Source organism: Mus caroli, unplaced genomic scaffold, assembly GCF_978045245.1.
Source record: "Mus caroli unplaced genomic scaffold, Mus_caroli_1 scaffold_6, whole genome shotgun sequence".
In the NCBI taxonomy this organism is placed as follows: Eukaryota; Metazoa; Chordata; class Mammalia; order Rodentia; family Muridae; genus Mus; species Mus caroli.
In genome coordinates this window covers 108,752,129-108,775,439 of record NW_028227261.1, presented here as the reverse complement: position 1 = coordinate 108,775,439, position 23,311 = coordinate 108,752,129, and the positions used below count along the sequence as shown (strand labels likewise).

The 23,311-nt window shown below is 48.4% G+C and overlaps 1 protein-coding gene across 1 annotated transcript in view; it reads left to right on the top strand.

The window, feature by feature from the left end:
* Ccdc180 (coiled-coil domain containing 180) overlaps nucleotides 1-23,311 on the top strand; it is a 60,380-nt gene that overhangs the window by 21,237 nt on the left and 15,832 nt on the right. Inside the window, exons 16-30 of the mRNA XM_021161543.2 lie at nucleotides 1,143-1,269; nucleotides 2,935-2,974; nucleotides 3,101-3,594; nucleotides 4,907-5,130; nucleotides 6,203-6,378; nucleotides 9,163-9,343; nucleotides 10,218-10,364; nucleotides 11,446-11,590; nucleotides 11,764-11,880; nucleotides 15,534-15,632; nucleotides 17,456-17,575; nucleotides 19,050-19,222; nucleotides 19,465-19,517; nucleotides 19,629-19,704; nucleotides 22,057-22,134. Of these exons, the coding sequence (XP_021017202.1) occupies nucleotides 1,143-1,269; nucleotides 2,935-2,974; nucleotides 3,101-3,594; nucleotides 4,907-5,130; nucleotides 6,203-6,378; nucleotides 9,163-9,343; nucleotides 10,218-10,364; nucleotides 11,446-11,590; nucleotides 11,764-11,880; nucleotides 15,534-15,632; nucleotides 17,456-17,575; nucleotides 19,050-19,222; nucleotides 19,465-19,517; nucleotides 19,629-19,704; nucleotides 22,057-22,134 (2,250 nt within the window). The remainder of the gene's footprint in view (nucleotides 1-1,142; nucleotides 1,270-2,934; nucleotides 2,975-3,100; nucleotides 3,595-4,906; nucleotides 5,131-6,202; nucleotides 6,379-9,162; nucleotides 9,344-10,217; nucleotides 10,365-11,445; nucleotides 11,591-11,763; nucleotides 11,881-15,533; nucleotides 15,633-17,455; nucleotides 17,576-19,049; nucleotides 19,223-19,464; nucleotides 19,518-19,628; nucleotides 19,705-22,056; nucleotides 22,135-23,311) is intronic.

The window sequence follows — 23,311 nt, the reverse complement described above, 5'->3', positions numbered from 1 at the left end:
CCCCTCACCCAGGATCCCACAGAATTTCCCAGGGGGAATTGTGTCAAGTTTGCAGTGGGAAATGTCAAGGCAACTGAAATTCAAGGCCAACAACTTGGGCTTCTCTTTTTTTTTTTAAAAAAAAGTGTAAACATGGATACTCTTTGTATGGAAGTCAGCTTCTGCCAATAGGGATGTCCCTGTCATCCTTGCCCAGCTGCTCCTCTGTGTGAGCACACACACTTATGTATATAGATACATGCCAATACAGTGCTTTTACAATAATGCATGGGCTATATAATGCATACTATTCGGTATCTATAGATCTATTTCAGTTTTTAAGTGACCACATAGAATCTCTTACTATAATTACACACACACACACACACACACACACACACACACACACGATACTTTATCACAGGCTAGACATCTCGTGACAAGCTTTTTCCGCACTGGCTCCAGGTTCACCATACACAATTACAAACAGTGCTCTGTGAACTGCCTTACATTTGCCTGCCTCTGTACAGCGGATCCTATAAAGACCATTCACAGAATTAGACCCACCTTCTATCTGATTGCTTCACATAGATCCTGGGAGTTTATCTCTGGGCAATTAAGTAAACTCTGAGCCTTGTTCACTTTGCCCAAGAAACAGATAAAACTTCTGAGACGGATGATGTCTGAGGGGTTGATGGAATAATGTCGATCAGGTCCAAGGACAGAGGTGAGACCGCCAGCAAGAAAAGTAATCCCGCAAAGTAGGAAACCCCTGTCAGGATGTCAAGGATGAAGAGACTAAGCAAAGACCTCCACTTCAGAGTTTAAAAAGATGAGGGGCTAAGTAGATGGCTCGGCAGACAACATGCTTGCTTTGTAAGTGTGAAGGCCCGAGTGCAAATCCTAAGAAATTGCCTGACAAACAAAAAGCTCACGTGCTTGACAGAGTCCCCAAAAAGCAGGAAAATAGAGCAGTGGCCCAAGGTCTGCTTCTATGAAAACGACTAGCCACCCAGCAGCTCTCCACAATGCCAGTTGCCAGACGGAGGCAGGGGCATGTCTCCAGGAGACTCTCCCACACTCAGCAGAGTTCCTTCACACAGTGGTCTCATCTCCCTCCCTCTCTCCCTCCCTCCCTCCCTCCCTCCCTCCCTCCCTTCCAGGTACGAATGTTTTCACCTCCTGCTGACCAAAGAAGTGATGGAGTACCCAGGGTTGGTGCTGAAAGAACTCAACTGCTATAGCTTCACCCTCAGCCGACACTTCTTCATTCGTGAAATCTTTGAGCAGGTATGAGGGACAGATAGTGTACAGATACCGCTGCGCCTCTGGCCACTTGCCAAGTAGCAAGTAGGAGAAGGGGGAGGGGGGATGGCTTCCTATCTGATTGGCTGGACATCCGGAAGCCATCCTTAAGTCTGCAAAGTAGAATTCCATGTCAGGATGTCAAGGTTGAAGAGACTGAGCAAAGGCCTTCTCTTCAAAGTTTAAAAAGATTAGGGACTAGGTAGATGGCTCCGCAGATAATGTGCTTGCTTTGCAAGTGTGAAGACCTAAGTTCAAATCCCAAGAACCCACATAATGCAGGCATAGTAACTGTCTTCATTAGGGCTTTATTGCTGTGAACAGACACCATGACCAAGGCAAGTCTTATAAAGGACAACACTTAACTGGGGCTGACTTACAAGTTCAGAGAGAGGTTCAGTCCATTATCATCAAGATGGGAATATGGCAGCATCCAGGCAGGCATGGTGCAGGAAGAGCTGAGAGTTCTACAGCTTCCTCTGAAGGCTGCTAGCAGAAGACTGACTTCCAGGCAGCTAGGATGAGAGTATTAAAGCCCAAGCCCACAGGGACACACCCACTCCAACAAGGTCACACATACTCCATCAGGGCCACACCCTCTAATAGTGCCACTCTGTGGGCTGAGCATATACAAACCGTCACAATAATAGATAACTGAAGTCCCTGTGTGTTGCGTCCAACTTGGCCAGCAAGGAAAATGCAACCACCGGTTCTTCTTAAAGCAGTTTACTCAGGCAGCTTCTCTCTTCAAATCCCCCGCGCCTCGAGGTACAAGCGGTTTTTTATCCACTTGAGCCACAACCATGCCTCAACCAATCACCACAGGTCACATCACCTCACCAGGCAGGCTTGCTCAGTCAATCAGGGATTAAGGGCGAGCCATCCACCAAATATGGGCTTGTTTACTGCCTGGCATAGATTTCTGTCGGGCTGGCCAGGGAGTCCTGAATGGCTTCCCACACCTGTGTTTCTGTGGGGAGATGGAAGTGAGAGACAGGAGGGTCCCCAGAAGCTCAGAACGCAGCCAGGCTGATAGATACTGCAGTGAACAGTAACAACAACGTGCCTCAAGGTGGACAGTAAGGTTTGACACCCACAGCCATTCTCTGAAATACACACATGTGCATCCCCACACACATAAAGATCCCCAAACATACATACGATCAGTAGGTTTCAACCTTAAGATGAAAGGTCTAACTAAAATCTATACTGCTTCGAGTTTTACTCATAATATCTATTACCGCCATGTGATTCTGCTAAAATTAAGCCCATCCCCATTGGCCCTTTCCTGAGATTCTCCTTGCCCGCTCTAATCACTCAGGATCATGTCAATCAGGCTCATTCTATCCCCCATCCCCAGACATGGGTGCAGCATGTTCTCAGCATTCTACTCACCCTTATCTCTCGTTCACTTCTGAGACTGTCAGGAGCCCTGATTCCATCATTCAGTGCTTACCAAGCAGGTGTGGTAGCCTGCGGGGAACTAAGTGGGAAAAAAAAATGTTTACATGGACTCAGGACACACTGATTGGCCCAGTGAATGAAGTTGGTCATGGCCTGCATCTTTTAACCTAAAGAGACACGAAGCTTTAGAAGTAGCACTCCGGAGAAAGTCCTCTGGTGACTTGTAATCTTCTTTTTTCCTTGTAGAACTTGGCTGGGGAAGTGATTTTTAAATTCAGGCAACCAGGTAACACTCAGGACCTGAGTCCGGACCTTCCTACCACCTGCCCTGTGCATCTGTGGGTGGGGTCCCCAATCTGGGCAACACTGGTCACTGTCCCCGTCCTTACACTTTAATATTGGTCACCAACAGAAACCCATGAGAAACTCTTCATACGGAAAATAAGGAAAATGAAGAAAAAACAAAGGAAGATCAAAGGTTCCGAGAAGCCCACAGAAAGCATGAAAGAAGAGGGAAGTGGGGAATCAGAACCCAGCACTGCTGGAGAGGCACTGAACCAGGAGAGCAAGTCCCCGCAGAGTGACAGGATGGATGAGCCCAAAGAGGGGTCTTCTTCCCAAGAGGCTGAAGAAAAGCTGGGCATGAGGGAGACCTCCTCAGAGGCATCTCAGGACCAAGAAAATCTCAAGGTTCAAGGAGAGAAGGAAGAGATAGAAGAAGAGGAGGAAGAGGAGGAGGAAGAGGAGGAAGAGGAGGAAATAAAAGAGGAGAGAGTAGAGGAGGAAGAGAGGGAAGAAGAAGAAGAAGAGGAGGAGGAGGAAATAAAGGAGGATGAGGAGGAAGAAGACGAATATGAGAATGAAGACGTGCTAGAGTACTATCAAGAGACCTATTTTATGGGTCAGGTAAGCCAGCCACTGGCTCATTGTTGCGTGTGAAGAAAGTTTACTGTTTGTCTTATATATTCTCTTCAGATAAGCTAGGGCTCCCAGTGGCTCAGTCTCTACAGGGGTCCAGATAAAGTCCCACAAGAGTATTTATTCCTTCCTACTTTTGTTAACAAAACGTCAATTCTTCCCTCACAGCAAAGATTTTAAAAATTTGCCATCCTTTCTTCATACCCTGTTGTCTACTCTGGAGTCATCCTTCCCAAGGCTTTCTTCACATCCCCCTCCACCCGCCCCCATCTCTTTTTTACCTCTTGTTTATTGCACAGATTGCCTCATGTCTCTTCTACTTCAACCCTTCTCTCTTCCTGTTTACTGGATATGTAACAAAACCTTCACGCACAGGTCCCCTTGGTGGGCAGTTTTAAGTTGTCTACTTGTTACCACCCGGAATCATCTGGGAGGAGTCTCAGAGAGAGACTGTCTACATCAGAGTTGCCTGTGGGCATGCCTGTGGGGAAGTTGTCTTGAGTTAATTGATGTGGCAAGACTCAGCTCACAGTGGGCAGCACCATTCCCTAGGCAGGGCATCTTAACTTGTATGAGAGCAGAGAGATCATGCTGAGCCCAAGTCAGCAAATGAGCATATAAACATTCATTTCTCTCTCTTTTCCAATGTGGATGTGACGGGACTAGCTCAAACTCCTACTACCGTGACTTCCCACTAAAATAAGTCCTTTCTCAATTGCTTTTTGTCAGGATGTTATATTATAGCATAGGAAAGGCAACTAGGATGCTCTCATTTGAGGGTTAGTGATGATCTCATTTTAATAAACCTTGTCTTCAAACTGCATCCAAACACACAAGGCCATAGCTTGAACTCTATGGTCGTAGAATGGCAAATATATATATTTTGAATCCTCCTCCTCGTTTTCTGCATGAATTCCAAACTCAAATGTTGACATGTACTGAGAAAAGGGTTGGAAGCTGTAGGTCAAAATGGCAAGTGGTAAAAAAGCGTGCTGTCACTACTCAGTCTCAGCAGTGAGAAATAGCGTGTTTGGTGTTGTTCCAAAGGAAACGGAGAGCTGAGATCTATATACGAAACTTCTCACTTTAAAATCACTGAGGATGTAATTCAGGAATCTAGGGCTTGCCTGCAAAACACCCTGGGGTCAGCTCTGTGAGCAAATAAGCGTAACTAAAACGCACGCTCTGTGTGGGGAAGGAGGTTAGGGAAAACTCTTATTGGCAGCCTGGTACAAAACCTTTCCACCTGGTGTCACCTGCAGCAGCTGACATTGATTTTCAAGTCTCACTCTCTGTACAGGCTGAAGGCAGGGAAGAGTCCGAGGAGATACCGTACGAAGAGATGGAGTTCTTCACAACTGCAAGTGGGAACACTTACTTTGCCTTCCTGTCTGTGGAAGACGAGCAACAGATACACAGTCGGCCCCATTCCCACCACAATGTGCTCTTCCACGACTCTTTCTGCACCAAGTACATAGAGCAAGTGTCTATTCCTCAGAAACTAATCCTGAAGGTTAAGAAAGGGTGAGTGGACAAAGCACTGTGCTCACATCCTCTTACCCTGAACTTTCTCCGTGAGGTGCGAGAACTAAAGACTCCCAGTAGCCGGAAAGACTAAAAGCTCAGGTAACTGAGGAAGGGTAGGGGTGAGAAACATCATAGGAAAGATAAAATGTTCCAGACTGCCCCAAAGACATAGGTAGCCTTGGTGACTGTGACCCCAGCAACCTTCCCAGGGTGCTCTGTAGGTCTGGACTTTGTCATAGAAATGCGTCCCCTGCCACCTACTCTGACAGGTAATTCCCAGCTCATCCATAATGTTAAGGTTTATTTCTGAAAGATTTGTCTATTTTTATTTTATGTGTTTGAGTGCTTGCCTGTAAGTCTGTATTATATCGTATGTGTATGGTGCCAGAAGAGGGGACCAGAACCTTAAGAACTGGAGTCCCACAGGGTTGTTACCTGTCTTCTAGGTGCTGGGAATTGAACCAAGGTCCTCTCCAAGAGCAGAAAGTACTCTGAACTGCTAACCATCTCTCCAGCCCCCAACATTTCCTTTATTTAAAAATTCTAAAAAAAAAAAAAAAATTCTATGGATCTAGGCCAAAGGTCTGCTACATCTTGTGTGGCATTTTGTACTGACCAAGGCAGAAAAGAAAAAACAAACAAACAAAAACCAAAAAACTATAGACGATGAAGGAATGACCTGTGGTCTTAAAAAGGAAAAGGAAAAAGAAAAAAGAAGAAAAGAAAAGAGATTATTCAGCCCTTTGTATCCCAGTGCCCTGAGTCACTAACCTTGAGGAGATGAGAAAAAACTGTAGAAGCCCATGTCCTTTAACCTTTGAGCGCCTCTGTTCCTGACATAGGCACGGAGGTACTTATAGCAGCCTTCTCTGTGAGAATAAAAGACTGGAAACTACGCGGCCATGGTCTGAGTGGATGGATGGTGTCCATCCATTCAGTGAGATAAACGGTACAGTGAGAACAATAGTGAGGCACAGCAGCAGAAAGTGCGTTTGGTCTCAGTGTGAAAGATCTCTTACTGTTCTTGCTTTCTGGCAGAGATGACTGACCCTTGCTCGTCTCTCCGCAGGCTTCGAGCTGGCTTCTTTGAACATCTTGAGAAATGGTTTGATCAATGTGTCCTCAATGCTCGTATCATTGTGGCTTCCAAGGTTGATGAACTGGATTCCGAACTGGAGCTACGGCTGCACCTGCACAAGCCAAGACTCGAGCAAGTGGAGAAGGATATTCACAATGTCAGAGCAGGTTCGAGTCATCATGGGAATGTCCACCTGGTCCTCAGAGATCCCCTGCAGGGTCTGCTGGCCAATGGGCTGATCTTTTTTTTTTTTTCTTTAAACTGCCCCAGTTTACCCCAGGCAGTGCTGAATAGATTATCATAACACTCCGGAGGTGTGTTGGGAATCAGTAGATGAGATTTTAAAATCTTCCTTCTCCCTCCCTCCCTTTTCCCATCCCTTTCTTCTTGAGACAAGATCTCCACTTGGTTGCCTAGGTTGGCCTCAACTTCATAAAGTAGCCCAAGTTAGCTTCAGACTTGCGGGAATTTCCTTTCCTCACCCTCATGGGTGAGTCTGGGGTACCCAGGTTCATTGTATGTATGTAGGTCCCCAGTTCTGCTTCTCTTTGCCACTGCCAATACACCAGCAGGGCAAAGTCCGGGACCTGCCTTTCCCTTCACCAGGTCAGAGTGTGGCTGCTCACCAGACCTGAAGGGGGAAGCGGGATCTGGGACAAATGTGGTTCCTGGTCTCCTGCTAACGTACCACTTTGGAGAAGAAGTCAGGAAGGGGACAGGGGACAGGGGTACATCTCCCTTTGGGGCACGAGAGCACAGCTGCACAACAGACCTAGAGATGCAGGAGCAGGTCCAGCTGGGAGCAAGTGCCAGAGCAGTGGGAGAAGAGAAAAAGCCTTTGGGAATCTTAGTATCATTTGGTTAAGCAGAGGCTAACCGATCCTTAATGAAGCAGCCCCCTGAGACAATCTTAGCTTGTTCGTATTTCTTTATAGGGTGTGGATGTGAATCTATATCCTTTATTCTGGGTGAACCAGGGATTGTATATTTTCGGGGTGGAAGAGTGTGAGAATATCCAGGAAGGGAAGGTCATTGCCGGAAGGCTAAGGCTAAGATATCTCATTAGCATGGAGAGGTGTTTGAGGTGCTGCATTACAGGGCTGACTGCCTGCGGTCCTCTCAGTTGGAGGTTGAGGTTACCTGTTCCAGAGCAGGCACTAGAGGCAGGGCGGGGGTGGCTCCCCTCCTACATCTCAGATCCCTCAGATTCCCCACCTCACCAGTTCTTATGTCTGTCTGGTAGCACGGCCCACACACCCTACATGAGTCTTCCTCTCTTCCTCCCTCCCTTCCTCAGTAGTGTCAGGGGCGAAAGGAAGGGGGTCCTCCCGTTGTAGCTCTTGGATGTCTGATCTTCTCACATATCTGTCAGAGACACACCTGTATGATGGATGATCTAGCGGCAAGCCTGTAGCTTAGAAACCAGAGCTTTCCTCTACAGGAGAAGGTGTTGAAGTGGTGTGGGGGAGATGGTCTGCGGCACAGTGCCTCAGAGGGGAAGCCATGCTTTTCACACTGGTTTTACTTAGAATGCCACACCCTCTCTCTTTTGGCTGGGAAGCACCATTAATGGGGCAGGGCACACAATTTTAGTAAGATTCTTAGGTAGTCCCCACTGAAATTCCATAGGCATTTAATGCTCTCATGGAGCCTCCCACATGATCCCACCCAAACTCCAAGACCCGGAGTGGTGACGATGGCAGGCCCTCAGACCTGCAGGCTTGAGTTCTGGGAAATGTGTGAAGCAAGTGTGCTGATGAGGGATGAAAAGGCCACTCTGAAGGCTGACTCCTTTCACCCCTTTGGCTCCCCAGACCAATGCTCAGCTTGGAAACCCACACCACAAAAATTGAAGTCCCAGCTCCACACTGTGTTGTTTAAATTTTAAAAATTAATTATCATACGGAATGATGGGTTTCATAATGGCACATTTCTCATTTGTGTATATATTCATATCACTGTACTTTGCTTGTAACTATCCCCCATTACTGTCTCTTGTCCCCCACTCCTGCTCCTGTTGGTCTACTTCCTTCCTCCTTTCGTGTTTCATGTCACTCATAGATGATAGACAGACAGATAGACATAGACAGACAGACAGACAGATATCCGTTCATATAACAGCTAGATTCCACAAATGAGAGAAAACGTGTACTATTTAACTTTCAGAGACTGACTTGTTCAGCTTAACATAATCTCCAGTTGTGCCATTTCCTTGAAAAATTACACAATTTCATCCTCCTTCCTGGTTGAGTAATATTCCATTAGGACTATGTACCGTCATTTAGTTAGCCACTTGTTGTTGATGGCCATCTTAGCTATTGGAATGGTGGTGAGCTAAGCATGGGTATGCGGGCGTCTCTGTTGTTTGCTGATACTATTTTTTTTATTAAAACCACACCCATAGCCCTTCTACCAATTACTTTAGGTAGAAGCACACTCAGATGGGAGGTCTGTGGCTCTCTGCCTGCCACGAAGGTCTCTGGGGGCTCTGGAAACCTGATCCTTTCTCATTCCTCCTCACCGTGGAGCCATTTGGAATTTGGGCTGCTAGACATAGTGTTTACTGGTGCAAATCAACAGATTAAGACTTCCCAACTTTGTGCTTGTTGAGGTGCTCCCACCAATGTCACAGTGCTCCCCAAACACCCCCACCCACCTCTTTGCTCCCTGAGATTCTCTGTATTCCCAGTTTTGCCCTCTTGGCAGCTGGAAGGTTCCTCCGAGCGGGAAGTCCAGGCTCTCAGTCTCTCTCCAGTATGGGACCTTGAGGGGGATGCTCATTGGCCTTCCCGGGATCTCAACGCAGTTCAGTCCCACCCTGGAGAGGGCACTTGGGGCATAGCGAGAGACCTTCATTGACATGAGTGGGTTTTGCCCTGGGCTGGTCTAGAAGAGGCAGCAGGTGGAGGGGATGGCTGCAGACGGTAGCAGATGTCCTCACTGTCTTGCAGCTGAGCTCCTGCTTCACCAAGAGAGACTGGACAGCCACTGTGCCGGTGTGATCGAGACCCTGAAGAAGGAGAGGCTCATGTTCTGTCAGTTCCAAGAAGAGCAAGCCGTGCGGAGCAGGAACTTCCGCCGCAAGATCTACGACATGGAGCACATTTTCCTGAATGCCACCAGAAGCCAAAAGTAAGAAGGGGCCGCTCGGAGCATCTTCTTCCCAGTCCTGCTTCGAGATACCCAGCTCCTTCCGGCAAAGGAGCAGAAGGCTCCTTTTTACCAGAGCCAAAGAGCCAGAGTCCGTGGGCAACACGTGCTGTGCGTGAGGCAGGGTGGAGGGGACGTAGCCTGGGAGGGAAGAGGACCGCACAGTCCATAGGCGAGGGTGCAGATGCTGTGCCCCAAAATGTCCACAAGGAGAAAAACAACTTCCCCTGGGTGCATCTAGAAGGGCTTCCCGCAGGAGGGCATTGCTGGTGAACTCAGAGACTCCTATCAAAACGGGCTATCTGCAGGGCAGATAGAGCAAGGGGCTCCAGCAAGGAGAGATAGGTCAGGGGCCTGCCTCATTCGAGTGATAGAAGGACAATGCCAGATCTGCAGCAGCCAATCCCAGGGGCAGCTGACTCGGGTGGCCTTTGTTATAGAGAAGTAGCTTTCAGGGCATTATTTCAGGGGCGCGCAGGCTAAGTGCCGCACCGCACCGCCGGGGAGTCAGATGCTCCGATGACTCGGTGGAGCCTGGGGCTCATTTAGTAATTTGCTGGCGATGCCTTTTTACGTTTTATTTTGAGGAAGGGTCCTCACTAAATTGTCCAGGTAGGCCTCACACTCCCTGTCATCTAGGCTGGCCTCGAACTTGTGATCCTTCTAGCACAGCCCCATGAGTGCCGGGGTTATAGGCTTGTACCACCACACCCGACTTTTAATTTCTCCATCTTTCCTGGCCAGAGGAGTTGAGCAGTGTATCTGGCAGGGCCCAGGATTCCCACCAGGCTCAGGTCACACCCAGCCCTTCCTAGCTTCCCAGGCTGGTCTACATACCGCTCCCCTGTCCCCACAGGCTGGTTAGTCTCACCAAGACACTACACCGAGAGCTGCTCAGCTACGTGGATGTCATCCAGGTGTCCCTGCGAAGCTTCCGGCAGTACCTGGAAGAGAGTCTGGGCAAGCTGCGCTATACCAACATTGACTTTGTCAAGCATTGCAGGTGGGAACCGGTGTCTATTTTATGCCTCTGTGAGCCACCACTGTTTACTCATGGGGGTGGGGGGCAGCCATGTTTCCCTCTTAACTTACTTTTTGAATGATTTGTAGATATGCTGTGACATCAGGAATGTGTAGTGGCTGGTCCCATTGCTCCCCTCACCAGGGAGCAGAGGCCTCTTACTGCTTCAAAGGTCTCACATTTGGTTATTTTGTAACTTAAGTCAGATAATCTAGCAAGTCCTTCCTTCTACTCCCTCTTATCCCTTGGTTCTTATTTATGGTGCCTTACTTCCTTGTGTGTGTGTGTGTGTGTGTTTTCCAACTAGAAGTCATTCCCCCTCCCCCCTCAGATTTTATCAGCAGCATCCTCTTTGAGGCCTGATCTCATGTGGCAGCCCCTCCAAGAATCCACATTTGTTTTTCCTGGACCACTGGGGGCAGCACCTACTCAGGACCACTTAAAAGTTTTGTTTTGTTGTGTCATTTCAGAGAACACATATTCAGAGCGTTCTTTCCTCCTTGCCCTGGGATCTCAGTATCTGGTGGGGTTCTGTGTCTCTCAGTCTCATACTGAAAGTGCTACGTTCAGGCTCCAGCTCCATGCTGGCTCTCCGAGATGTGCAGTCATAGAGGCTCAGAGTCGAAGTCTCCAGGTCAAAGTCAGCTTTGGCACCAACCACACCCCAAGGAATCCTCTAGTTTCACTTCATCTGGGGAGGGCAGACATCGCATTCTTATGTAGATTTTTTTCATTCATTCATTCATTCATTCATCCTCTTGTTCATTCAGTGGTGTTAGGAATTGAACTCAGGGCCTCCTGCATGTTACACAGGCACGCTACCACTGAGCTGCATGCCAAGCCTCCCTATCTGGAGTCTGTGCAGCGTTTCATTTGTTTTAGCTGGTCTATCAGAGCACCCAACCTGATACACTAGCAAATCGGCAGTCCCACTGGCCCTGCATAGGTGTGGCTGCGTTTGTCTTTCCATCACCCACACTGGGATGTAAAGCCATGGGCCTCGGGATGTGTGGGGATGTTCAGTCTGACTGGTGGTCTTTGCTTCTCCTCAATCTTTCTCCAGATTGTTCTCAGAGGGTGGCAACTTTTCCCCTGAAGAAGTTGAGACGCTGTGCCACCGACTGGAGAAGGAGGCTACCCGGATTGAGTTCGTTGAAAGTTTAATTATGATCCACATGGAAAAGATGGAGACGGAGTACCTGGACCAGGTGGGAGCTCCCCGCCCTCCCTCCAAACAGCCTCCCGGATGGCCAGTCAGAGGCTGTCACTTCTGAAGAAAGGGCACACCTGGGTCCCAGCGATAATTAACCTCCCCCATTCTTCCAAGTTCTAACACTCCAGGTCGAGGTCCCCCCAGTGTGCTCCTTTCTTTTCCTTACAGGCCAACGATGTCATCAACAAATTCGAGAGTAAATTCCATAACCTATCTTCAGACCTTATTTTCGTAGAGAAGATCCAGCGGCTGATGACAAATCTTCAAGTGAATATCAAGTGTCAGGTAAAACAAGTCTGTTCTCTGTCTAGTGAACATCCGGCACACACACCTGCACACCAGGACTGTCCAGCAGGGTGATGGCTGTACCATGGTACATATACCTCAGCCAGGAAGACAAACTAACTCTTAGTAGTGCCGCCCATCCACTGAGTTATTACACACTACAGTCGCCCACTTATTTAAATAAGCACTGTTTGTCCATGTAAGACCTGAATGGATGGCCTTTTAGCTTCATTTTAGAGATGAAAGAAACCGAGGCAGTGGCTGGGGCGAAAGCTCAGTTCTTAAAGTGTTTGGCGCATAGCGGGACCTGAGATCAGTCCCTAGAATCCATGCCTAAAAAGCTGGATTTGGTATACAGTGCAGGGGAGGGGAGGCAGAGACAGGCAGATCCTTGGGGCTAGCTGACCTGTTAGGCTAGCCTACCTGGCAAGTTCCAGGTCAATGAGAGACTCTGTGTGGACAGCACAAACCGAAGCCGATGGGTTATTAAATAATAATAATAATACAGAGTATGAAGTTGGGGTTGGGAAGGAGGTGGAGAAAATCTGAGAGAAGTTAAAGGGTTGGGGGTGAGTATGGTGAGAATATATCATTGTATAAAATTCCCAAAGAGTCAATAAAAATATTTAAAACAAAAAAAAAGTGCATCCCTCCTGACAATAACATATAATGTTGACCTCTGGCCACTATCTACACACCCTTGCACACACAGAGAGAGAATGAGAGAGAGAGAGAGAGAGAGAGAGAGAGAGAGAGAGAGAGAGAGAGAGAGAAAGAGAGGAGAGGAGAGGAGAGAAGAGAGGGGAGAGAGAGAGGAGAGGGGAGAGAGGGGAGAGAGGGGAGAGAGGGGACAGAGGGGACAGAGGGGACAGAGGGGAGAGAGGAAGGAGAGGGGAGAGAGGGGAGAGGGGAGAGTGGGGAGAGAGGGGAGAGAGGGGAGAGAGGGGAGAGAGCGGAGAGGGGAGAGGGGAGAGGGGAGAGGGGAGAGGGGAGAGGGGAGAGAGGAGAGAGAACTGAGGCTAATAGTAATTCCATGACTTAGGAATGCATAACTTTTTAAAAAGATTTATTATATATACATATATATACATGTGTATATGTATATGTATATATATATAAGTATGTTGTTGCTGTCTTCAGACACACCAAAAGAGGGCATCAGATTCCATTGGTTGTGAGCCACCATGTGGTTGCTGGGTATCAGGACCTCTGAAAGAGCAGTCAGTGCTCTTAACCGCTGAGCCATCTCTCCAGCCCCCAGGAATGCATAACTTGTAAGTGGCAGAGCCAGAATATGAATCCAGGCCTGTGTGGAACAAGAGATGCTGGCCCAAACCATGGCCAGAACACCTGTGTCCAAAAGGAAGGTGTGTGTGACACTCTAGGACTAGAGGGGAAGAGAGACATGAGCCAAGAAAGCAAAAGTGTCCCAAATCTTGAAACAGAATTCAGCCGGAGACGAGGGAATAGCGTGTCCTAGAGAGGTGGCAGAAAGGATCCAGGTGCTGTGTGACAATGTGTGTGACAAGAGACAGTGAGAAGCTGAGGTTAAACAAGCTGCAGTCAGCCTACAGATGGCAAGGGTCACTGAGGGTTCCCACAGGACCGAGAGCTCAGGGACATCTATGAGGAGAGTGGCTGGCTGCTGGCTGCTGGCTGCTGGCTGCTGGCTGCTGGCTGGCTGCTGGGCTGCACAAAACTGGTGGTGAATGTGAGTCAGGCTAAGGTCAAGGCTGACAGAATGGTCCTGCATGGGGTGTCTGCAGGGACATGTCCTGATCCCAGAACCGAGAGGCCATGGGACAGGTGGGACTTGGGATACACTAGACATGAGGAGCCTAGGCTGACACCTAGTGACCTACGGGTTTAAGTGCAAAATTTTACCAGCCCAGTTGTACATAACTAAAGAAGTTAAGATGCTGGACACTCAAGGGCATCGAAGATGGAGCAGCAACAGAGGCTCCAAGTCCATCATCTCACACCAACGATGGCTAACAGCTCAGACACCCACAGGAGTATGCAATGTGGAAGCAGTCCTGGATAATAACTAGTTACTACGGAAAAGTAAGACATGAAGAAAAAGTAAGAAATTAAATAAAAATAAGAGGAACTCCTGGAAGTAGGGGGGGTGGAGTTTCTAAGAGATGGAAAGATACTGCATTTCTGATGTCTAGGAGGATTTTGTAGGGCGATGTCAGGAACCGGGAAGAGGCTGGGGTAATCTGTTGAAATTGGTTAATCACCTGGCTATCACAAGCCAAGCAAATGGAGCTCACACCCTGCTCTCTGTGCACATCTCCTGGGCCCAAACAGAATGATAATCACACACTATTTGTGGGCTGTTAGGGATGGTGGAAGCCCTCCTCTTACAAAGCCTCTGGCTGGCTTTGTTCATTAATGATTTTGTCAGCTAGCTGCTGGTCATTAACTGGCATTGCTACCTGAGACCTTGAAGGTTCCTTGTTGTCTATTGTACCAAGCTCTCTCTGTTCTCACACTCACACCACCAGCATCCCACTCTATAGTGGCAGAGCTAACTCTACCATAGCCACCAAGATGTAGCTGCATCTTTCTGAGTTCTCTCACAGGAGCCCCTTGTCTATAGGGGGAAGTGAGCAATCTCCCAATGGAGGGTTCCCATTAGAAGCCATCCTTACTTGTGCTTTCATCTATTATAATGAGCTACGTGAAGCGGGATGATTGAAGGACCATAGTGACTTATTAGTTCCCTGAGGACATCACAGGGGCCAGGCAGCACTCAGTGGCTCAGAGCCTGGCCCTCTTCTTATCTGCCCCCGTGGTTGTCGTGCATTCACAACCATAAGCCTTCTTGCCCATCTTCCTCAGTGCTACAGATCCAGCCATTTAAGCCCTTCATCTTTTAACTCCAGCCTCTCCCTGTCATGGCTGGGCTATCAATGTTCTTTTGGGAATCCTTTTTCATCATGTTCTATTTAGGATTGTGAGAAATACCCCTGTCCAGGATACTACCTATGACCTCAAGGGATCTTAAAACCTGGAACTGTGTTAGAGTGTGGGTGTCCCCAAAGCTCTATATGCCTTTTGACGGGCTTTACAGACTTAATCACACTCTGTATCTTAGTTAAGATTTTACTGCTGTGAACAGACACCATGACCAAGGCAACTCTTATAAAAACATTTAGTTGGGGCTGGCTTATAAGTTCAGAGGTTCAGTCCCTTATCATCAAGGCGGGAGCATGGCAACATCCAAGCAGGCATGGTGCTGGGGGAGCTGAGAGTTCTACATTTTCATCTGAAGACTGCTAGCCAAATACTGACTTCCAGGAAGCAAAGTTGAAGGCCTTAAAGCCCACATCCACAGTGACACACTACTCCGACAAGGCCATACCTACTCCAACAAGGCCACACATTTTAATAGTGCCTCTCCCTGGGCTGATCATATACAAACCATAGCACTGTGTGACGCCTATTTCATTTAAACCATACTATTTGATACAGAAACAAATCTTTTAAACTGGTGTTGGTCTACTTTCTGACAAGACTGCATACTCCTCTCTCATTTGGTCCCCCCTCCCCAAGTGTTTAATCAATTTCTCGTGTATCCTGAAGAATGTTTTCCTATTTTTAACACATATTCTAAAATCAGAATCTCAGAACCCCTGTTTTTCTAGGTGGCAAAGTCCAATTCCCAGGCGGAAGGATTAAATTCTTCTCTGGAACAGCTTCAGCAGAAAATACAAACGTGCCAAGACCACCGGGGAGATAAGGATGTGAGTGGATCACAGATTCTGAATGTTGCACAGTCAAGAGTGGCAAAGGTGGCGTTAGACTTGCATCTGGGTACCAGATTTCCCCAGAACCGAGATGGTGGGATGTCTCTGAGCCTCTCTGGTTAACTCCTGTGCTACTCAATGGAAGGCAGAAATTAAAACAAAACCAACCAAACAAAAACAAACAACAAAACCAGCTAATTTCCCCTCCCCCGCTAGCCTTAGGCAAGTATGCAGAAGTCAGTGAAGATGGGAGCCTGTGCCTGGATTTGGGGACCCTACTTACCTCTGCGGTGCCATCAGGCCTTCCTCTCAGCCCCAAGTGAATGAGAAAAGCAGGGATGCTGGGCTCCCTTTTTATCACAGCCCATACATGGATTTCTCATGTCTAATCTGTGAAGTGTCAGAACTGCTTCAGAGTTCCACACGACCATGTTTCCAAGTGTCTCTGACGCCCCAGTCAGCAGAACAGGTCTCTGGGTGTGTGCAGTCTTGTTTTTCGGCCACAAGTGCCTGTCTCTGCCTCAATCCACACATGCCCTAGTCTCAAGGTATCGCCCCCTGGGCAGCTCACCCAGATGACTCCAGAACCGGTACCTGACCTGCAAGACCGTGTCAGGTGCTTCCTGCTCTCTTTTTCTGCAGGTCAGCAGCTCAGGGCTCTGTCTCCATTGATGTGAGCACCAAGGGGATGTCTTTCTTTCTTTCTTTCTTTCTTTCTTTCTTTCTTTCTTTCTTTCTTTCTTTCTTTCTTTCTTTCTTTCTTTCTTTCTTCCTTCCTTCCTTCCTTCCTTCCTTCCTTCCTTCCTTCCATCCTTCCTCTCTCTCTCTCTTTCTCTCTTTCTTTCTTTCTTTCTTTCTTTCTTTCTTTCCTTCTTTCTTTCTATTTTTAGTCATCATTTGCAAATTTTTGTACAATATGACACACATTTTTTGAAGAAAGTTTCCACAGAGCATCATGTGCAGAATAAATGTCCCTCTGGAGACAGAGACACTCTAGGTCGCATTGTGTGCTCTCACATAGTTTCCTACAGACCATTGGGTCATCACTCTGAAGAGCAGATGTGCAGACAAAGGGTTCCTATGTCTTCTCTGTCATTTCCCTAGTCTCCCTTTCCCGGGTTCAAGGGGCAAACTAACTGTCCTGCTAGGACCATCAGTAGGCTAGTTAGGCAAGCCCTAACTGTCTGAGTAGCAACATTTTAGACTCATATCTTGTCCTTCCAAGCTCCACCAGTTCTTTTGTGTTGAGGGGATGTCAGGAGACTCACTCAGAAAACCTCATTTCTAGTCTGCAGAACAATGATTAGGAGACAATGGTAATAATGTCTTAGATACTCAGTGAGGATAAAGATGGTTGAGGGCGCATGCCTGAATCTGTAGAGTGCTGCTAAGGGGAATGCCTGTGAGATATTGCCATAGAGACAGACAGTCAGCCCTCCTGCACAGCTCTCCGCTCCCTTGCCAACTGGACCAAATACATCCTTCTGGACATAGAATTTTAATGCTCGTGGAAATACAGGGTGTTCCATATCCCCATCTTATAGATGAGGATGCTGGGCCAAGCAGGTTTGAGTCACTTGCCTATAACTGAACCTATAAGACCAAGAAAAGAACTCCCCATCCATGAAGGATCTGCCACCTCAGGACATCTGCCCAAAAGAAACAGCCGGTGCCAGCCCCTCCCCTCCTCCAGGACCGTTTTCTGTAAGAGAGAGAGCTTGAAAGAACCAAGAGTTGTCCTTCCTGAGTAAGCCCCTGTCCCTGTACTTGTGGTGATTTTGCATGGTTCCTGAGGCTTCCTCCCTCTGTGCTCTCACTAGATGGTGACCACAGACGATCTCCTTGCCTTTGTCCGATCCTGGAAAGAAAAACTGAGCCAGAGGATTAAGTACCTCAACTGCAGCCTGGATATGGTGTCTATCACTCAGGAGGTCTTTACGGTAAGGAACACAAAGAGATGGGGGTTGGGGGTGGGGAAGGGTAGACAAGCTGTATGCTCCCAGGAGACCACACGAGATCTAGTACAGCATAAAGGGAGAAAAGGCTCCCAGGCTTCATCAAACCCCCACTTCGGGGGTGACATGGAAGGACCCTAGGGGCCAGCTCCATGCACTTGTCTCTTAGGAAAGTCCTCACATCCTTGACGCCACTCCCCTCTACCAAGGCTCTCAAGTTAGCCTGTGCACGTGGTCTCAGTCAAGCCCGCCCACCTCAGCCTCTGGCTTCCTATGCACCATGAGCAGTCCCATCCACCATCGCCACAAGACCCCAATGTCTTTCCATCTACCTACCAAGTCTTCCTCCCATGCTTGACACCCATTTCCCAAACTACAGCAAAGGCCCAAATTACTTTGTCATTCTCCTGAACTTCAGTGTCAGATCCAAACCCTTCAGCCAGCCACATAAGCAGCCTGGGGTCTGTCATCAATCCCCCTTCATTCCTTTCCGACCTTGGAGTGTCTCCTACTTCCCCATGAGTCCATAGACCATGAGGTAAGGTCTCTGGTTAATGGGCTATCGCCTGGGGCAGAGGCTGCATGGCCTGCTTCTTTCTCCACGTCCACATCAGGCTTCACTCTCAGGGAATTCAAGAGCCAATTGTTTTATGAGTAGGCTGGCCTTGGCCTCAGCTCCCACTGTCACATTTTGGCTGCTCTTCCTTCCATGGGTAGGCTTTCCTGCCTGGGTAGCTGGGTTAGCTCCCAGCTACCCCTCCACTGCCTATGGCAATAGAGAGACCCCAGGGGTCCCAAGCCCATGCCCTTTCCAAGGCCTGACTGGAGATGAGGCTCAGAATAAATAATGGCACAGTCAGATTAATTACTGTGTGGACATCGTCACTACCCTTTCTCACAGGCAGTTGGTCACTCGAACCCTTGTCTTCACTTGTCCCCTCATCCCATGTAGTCAAGACGCCAACCAGTTGGACATCTCTGTGGCTGACTCTTGTCAGTCTCACTTCATGCTCACAGGAGATGGGAACTTTGCCTTCATAGGACTAATCCTATTTCTGACCATACATCATGAGTGTGTATGTGTGTGTGTGTGTGTGTGTGTGTGTGTGTGTGTGTGTGTGTGTACACATTGAATGTCTGTCTTTCTAACCTAGACTGCAAGCTTCGAGAGATCAGGGACCCTAGGCAGCCTCTCCACCCATGTCCCCAGGCCTCAGGCAGAGCCTTGTGGAGAGCAGGCACTCGGGAAAGCCCTTTCTAAAGGCAAGAGTGCGTGACTTGAATGATCAGTTGATTTCCCGAGTGAAGTCGGAGCATAATCACTTTATAGAGAAAATGAGCTTTACCATGAAGTCAGGCAGCTGGCCTCCAGCCATAACTGGACAAGATGGTGGTGGGCAGTACCTGCCGCCTCCCTTGTACATGGCTCCTGCGCTCAGCTTTCCTCTCTGGGCTGCAGGACACCATCCTGGCTGACACTGAGGTGGAGAGTGACATGCATATGAGTGTGGAGGCCCTTGAGGATGACGTCAAGGTGGGCCTTGTCACCCCCGAGTCCTTTGCCCAACCAACCCGCATGGGGAGGCCCATGATTGAAGACCCTGCTGTGGACGTGGTCAGAAGGATCCTTCAGTGAGTGCCAACACAGTGGCCCTGAACAAGCGGGGGCTATCTCTGGGGCTTTATTCACTGAGGTACCAAGAGACTGTTATCTCAGTCCAGGGGCTTCCCTCAGTTGCTCACCCAAACTCTGGAGCTCATGGTGAGACTTACACATGTGGTACTGAGAACCAAGTTTGTTCTCCGGGGCTTGGCCTGGGCTCTTGTTGGCATGGTCGCCATGGAAAATTTCAAGTCCTGTCCTCTGGTTTCAGAATTTCTCAGGCAAAATCAACATGCCCGTGTGACAAGGATCGCTCCCAAACAGGTAAACACAGGCCAGTGGGTCTCGGGGAAAGTAGCAGCAGGGAAGTTGGTGGCAGCTGTAGCCCGTCATCATCTCGTCTCTGTTCTTGACCCGGATACTTGTCACCCAAAGCCTTGAAGAGAAGGTACCGGGCAGAGAAGGCCTTAAAGAAGGCCTTGGCCAGCGCCAGTGTCACCTCAGCAGGGAGGTAAGGATTCAAGGCCACTCTAAATTTCCCTTCCTAGACCCACCCTGGGCCCACTTGTCCCCAGACAGAAGCTAGGTGGCCTGTCTTTCGCTCTGACTCCTGAACTTGCACTCATGACTCAGAAGCTGTGTGGGATGGAGGTGGGATGGGCACTACTGACAGCGGTTTTATTCAGGCTTGAGTTCACCCTCCGGGGTGGATCACAGCTCCCACAGTTCACAGACTTCTCCACAGTTGATACCTGGAGAAGTCTCTGGGTGGCTGTCATTGGGATGGCAGGTAGATCCCCACCCTTCAATCTCCCGGCAGGCTGAACAGCATTAGAAAGAGAGACAGACTGAGTATAGGAGCAGGTGGGTTTCCTGGAGCAACTTCACAGACACAGGAGGTCCAGGACAGGGGGTCCCAGCCTGTGGTCACCTGCTAAGCTTTGAAGAGGTCATCAAACCTGAGCGTCTCTGGCCACGAGCTCTAACCAGCATATTGTAGGGAGAGCAAACAGCACATGCCTGAGCAACTCTGGCCCTTTGCTAAGCTCTAGATAACATGGGAGAATTCCTGGCTGGGAGAAATGAAAGGAGACCGCATTTTGCTTTAACCAGGACGAGGTCTCTTGAACCCCGAAGGGAAAGGAAGAACAGCCAAATGAAAGGAGCAAAGGCCATTGGTTCACAGCTGTAGATGGCAGCGAGTGGCAAGCTCAAAGGCGGGGAGGGGAGTAGGAAGGCTCTGGCAGAACTCAGGGAAGGCCCTGAATGTTCTCGGTCAGAGGTATGGCACCTCAAGCTATAAGCTGGTCCGTGGAAGCCGGGCATTGTTCACGGTCCTAAGTTGGAAATGTCAACATAAATTTGGCAAGCTGTCTGGCATTCATTAACCAAACCCAGGCCATTTGGAGCCCATCTTTTCATTCCTGGACCATCAGGAGACTGCAGTCCGACACTGACTGCCTGCATGTCCAGCTGGCAGCAGGTTGGCTTCAGGCTGTTTGTCCTAGGCAGGTGGCAGGTACTCTGGGCACAGCACTCCAGGTTGCTAATCAAGAGTTCTGTTTTGTGACAGGTGATCCAGTCAGCTCTTCTTTCTACGTCTGCTCTCTCAGAGGTTCAACCATAGAGCAATAGCTATATCACTATGACAATCTAGTGCTGTCAGATAAAAGAAGGGCCCAGGCTCAATCTAATTGAAGGTCAATGCTTAACTATTTAGACTAACCAAAAAGGTATAAATATGGATAAATAAATAAGGTCTAAATAACTTTAAACATCCCACAGTCTTTACATATTCTTAAAATTTCAATCTCTTTAAAATATCTATCTCTTTTAAAATCCAAAGTCTTTTTACAATTAAAAGTCTCTTAACTGTGGGCTCCACCAAAATAGTTTCTTCCTTCAAGAGGGAAAATATCAGGGCACAGTCACAATCAAAAGCAAAAATCAATCTCCAACCATCCAATGTCTGGGATCCAACTCATGATCTTCTGGGCTCCTCCAAGGGCTTGGGTCACTTCTCCAGCCATGCCCTTTGTAGCACATGCATCGTCCACTAGGCTCCAGATGCCTGCACTCCACTGCTGCTGCGGCTCTTGGTAGTCATCTCATGGTACTGGCATCTCCAAAACACTGCATGACCCCTTCAGTCCTGGGCTATCAATTGCAACTGAGGCTGCACCTTCACCAATGGCCTCCCATGGCCTCTCACAGTGCCGAGCTTCAGCTGCTCTGCGTGACTCCTTCATGCCTTCAAAACCAGTACCACCTGGGTGACCCTTACACATTACCAAGTCCTGCTGCAGCAGGAGTACAACCTTGGCTATCTCTGGAACACAGCCTCTTTGTGCTTTCAGAAAACACTTCCCAGAAGATGTCACCTCAACGATGCTGGTCTCTTCTTAATCACCACTAATTTCTTAGCTCCAGCTAACCAGCATCAGTAGTCCCAGTAATGCAATATTATATATATATATATATATATATATATATATATATATATATATATATATATATATTAGTGTATATGAGTTCACATTTAACTAGAAGTGTCCTATACTTGTCTATTGACCATGATGGCTTTGCTTTAGTCTTCAGATGGAGACAGGAGGCTGCAAACTTCTGGGGCTGACCACCCCTACCTCTTGCTTTCCACCTAACCTTGACTGTGACTTAGTAATAAACCCGAAGTCACTGTAATTTTCAGAGGAGTTGAGAGTGAGAAAGCATCCTGAAGGGCTGTTGTAAAATCCAGTCATCCTACCCGACAGGCAGCTCAGCGTCCCAGGCATCCCAGGCAGGGTTCAGGGGGTACAGAACCCCAACACCTTGTACAAATTACTGACCTCCTTCTGTCCCACAGCATGACACGACATCCCAAGTACATCAGAGTCGACAAAAAGTACCAGGTGCTTGGGGAAAAGCCTACTTCCCAGGCTGAGTAAGTAGGGGCACAGTTTCCCCCTGTGGAACCTTTCCCCCTGTGGAACCTTTTCCCCTGTGGCACCCTTTCCCCCTGTGGAACCTTTCCCCCTGTGGCACCCTTTCCCCCTGTCTTGTAGTGGTGAGTTTTTAGCTATACTACTTTATGCTCCTGGCAGGTTGTACTTCCAGCCTCCCTCCCAGCGAACCTTTGGATCCATGAATGAAAGTCACACACACACACACACACACACACACACACACACACACACAAGCTTATTTTTAATATGCTGCCTAGCTCAATGACTGGGCACTTCTAATCCTCCACCTGCTACCCTAGGCCCAATTGGGGAAGTGGCCAGTGGTCACCTACCCGAAATCTCTCACATGGCTGGTTGGACTTATCTCCTGCAGCTCCTATGTCCATCCGCATCCGCATCCCACCACTTCGTGGCGATTTCTCTTTCTCCTCCCCTTCTGTGTCCTAGCCCGCATCACTGTAGGCATCCTGTCCTGGCTCTCTTTGCTCAGCCATTGGCCAGCCAATTAGCCATCAATTCCTTATTGATCAATCATAAAACAATTAAGGACAAGGACCTTTAGTGCTTGGACACGAAGATTCCCAATGGACTCAAAGCATTAGAACCAATCCCCAACGCTGTGGAACCCTCCCCCCCCCCCAGGCATCCTTTTCTTCTAGGGGAAGCCTTTCCCTTTGTAGGAGTCCTTTCTCTCTGTGAGAAGTCTTTCCTTCTGTGAGGACAGTGGAGAAGCAGGAAAGATAAGCTTGCACATCAGGGTCAGTTTGTCTCAGCCTAACCCATGTGTTTGTTGAGAGACATTTTCACCTAGAGGTTTACATTTTCCAAGCTCAGAACGTCTCGGTGCCGAGATCCTTTTGAAGGTTTGAAGGTGTTGCTTGTTTATCTTGTTTCTGGTTTTGTTTTACACCTTTCTGCCTCTACTACCTTCCTCTTTTACTGCATCAGCACTTTAGTGATCAAAACAAAAGCCAGTTTTCTTAGCAGAGCTTCTTTTCAAGCAAACCAGGAGAATCTCAAGTTGAAGAAATCAGAAGCCCTCAGAGGACACCAAGTTCTAGAGTGGAGCCCCATTCTCTCGCTGAGGGACCCTTAGAAACAGCTTCTCGTTGACCTTTGACCCCAGGAAAGTCTTACCTCTAGAGCTGGGGAACT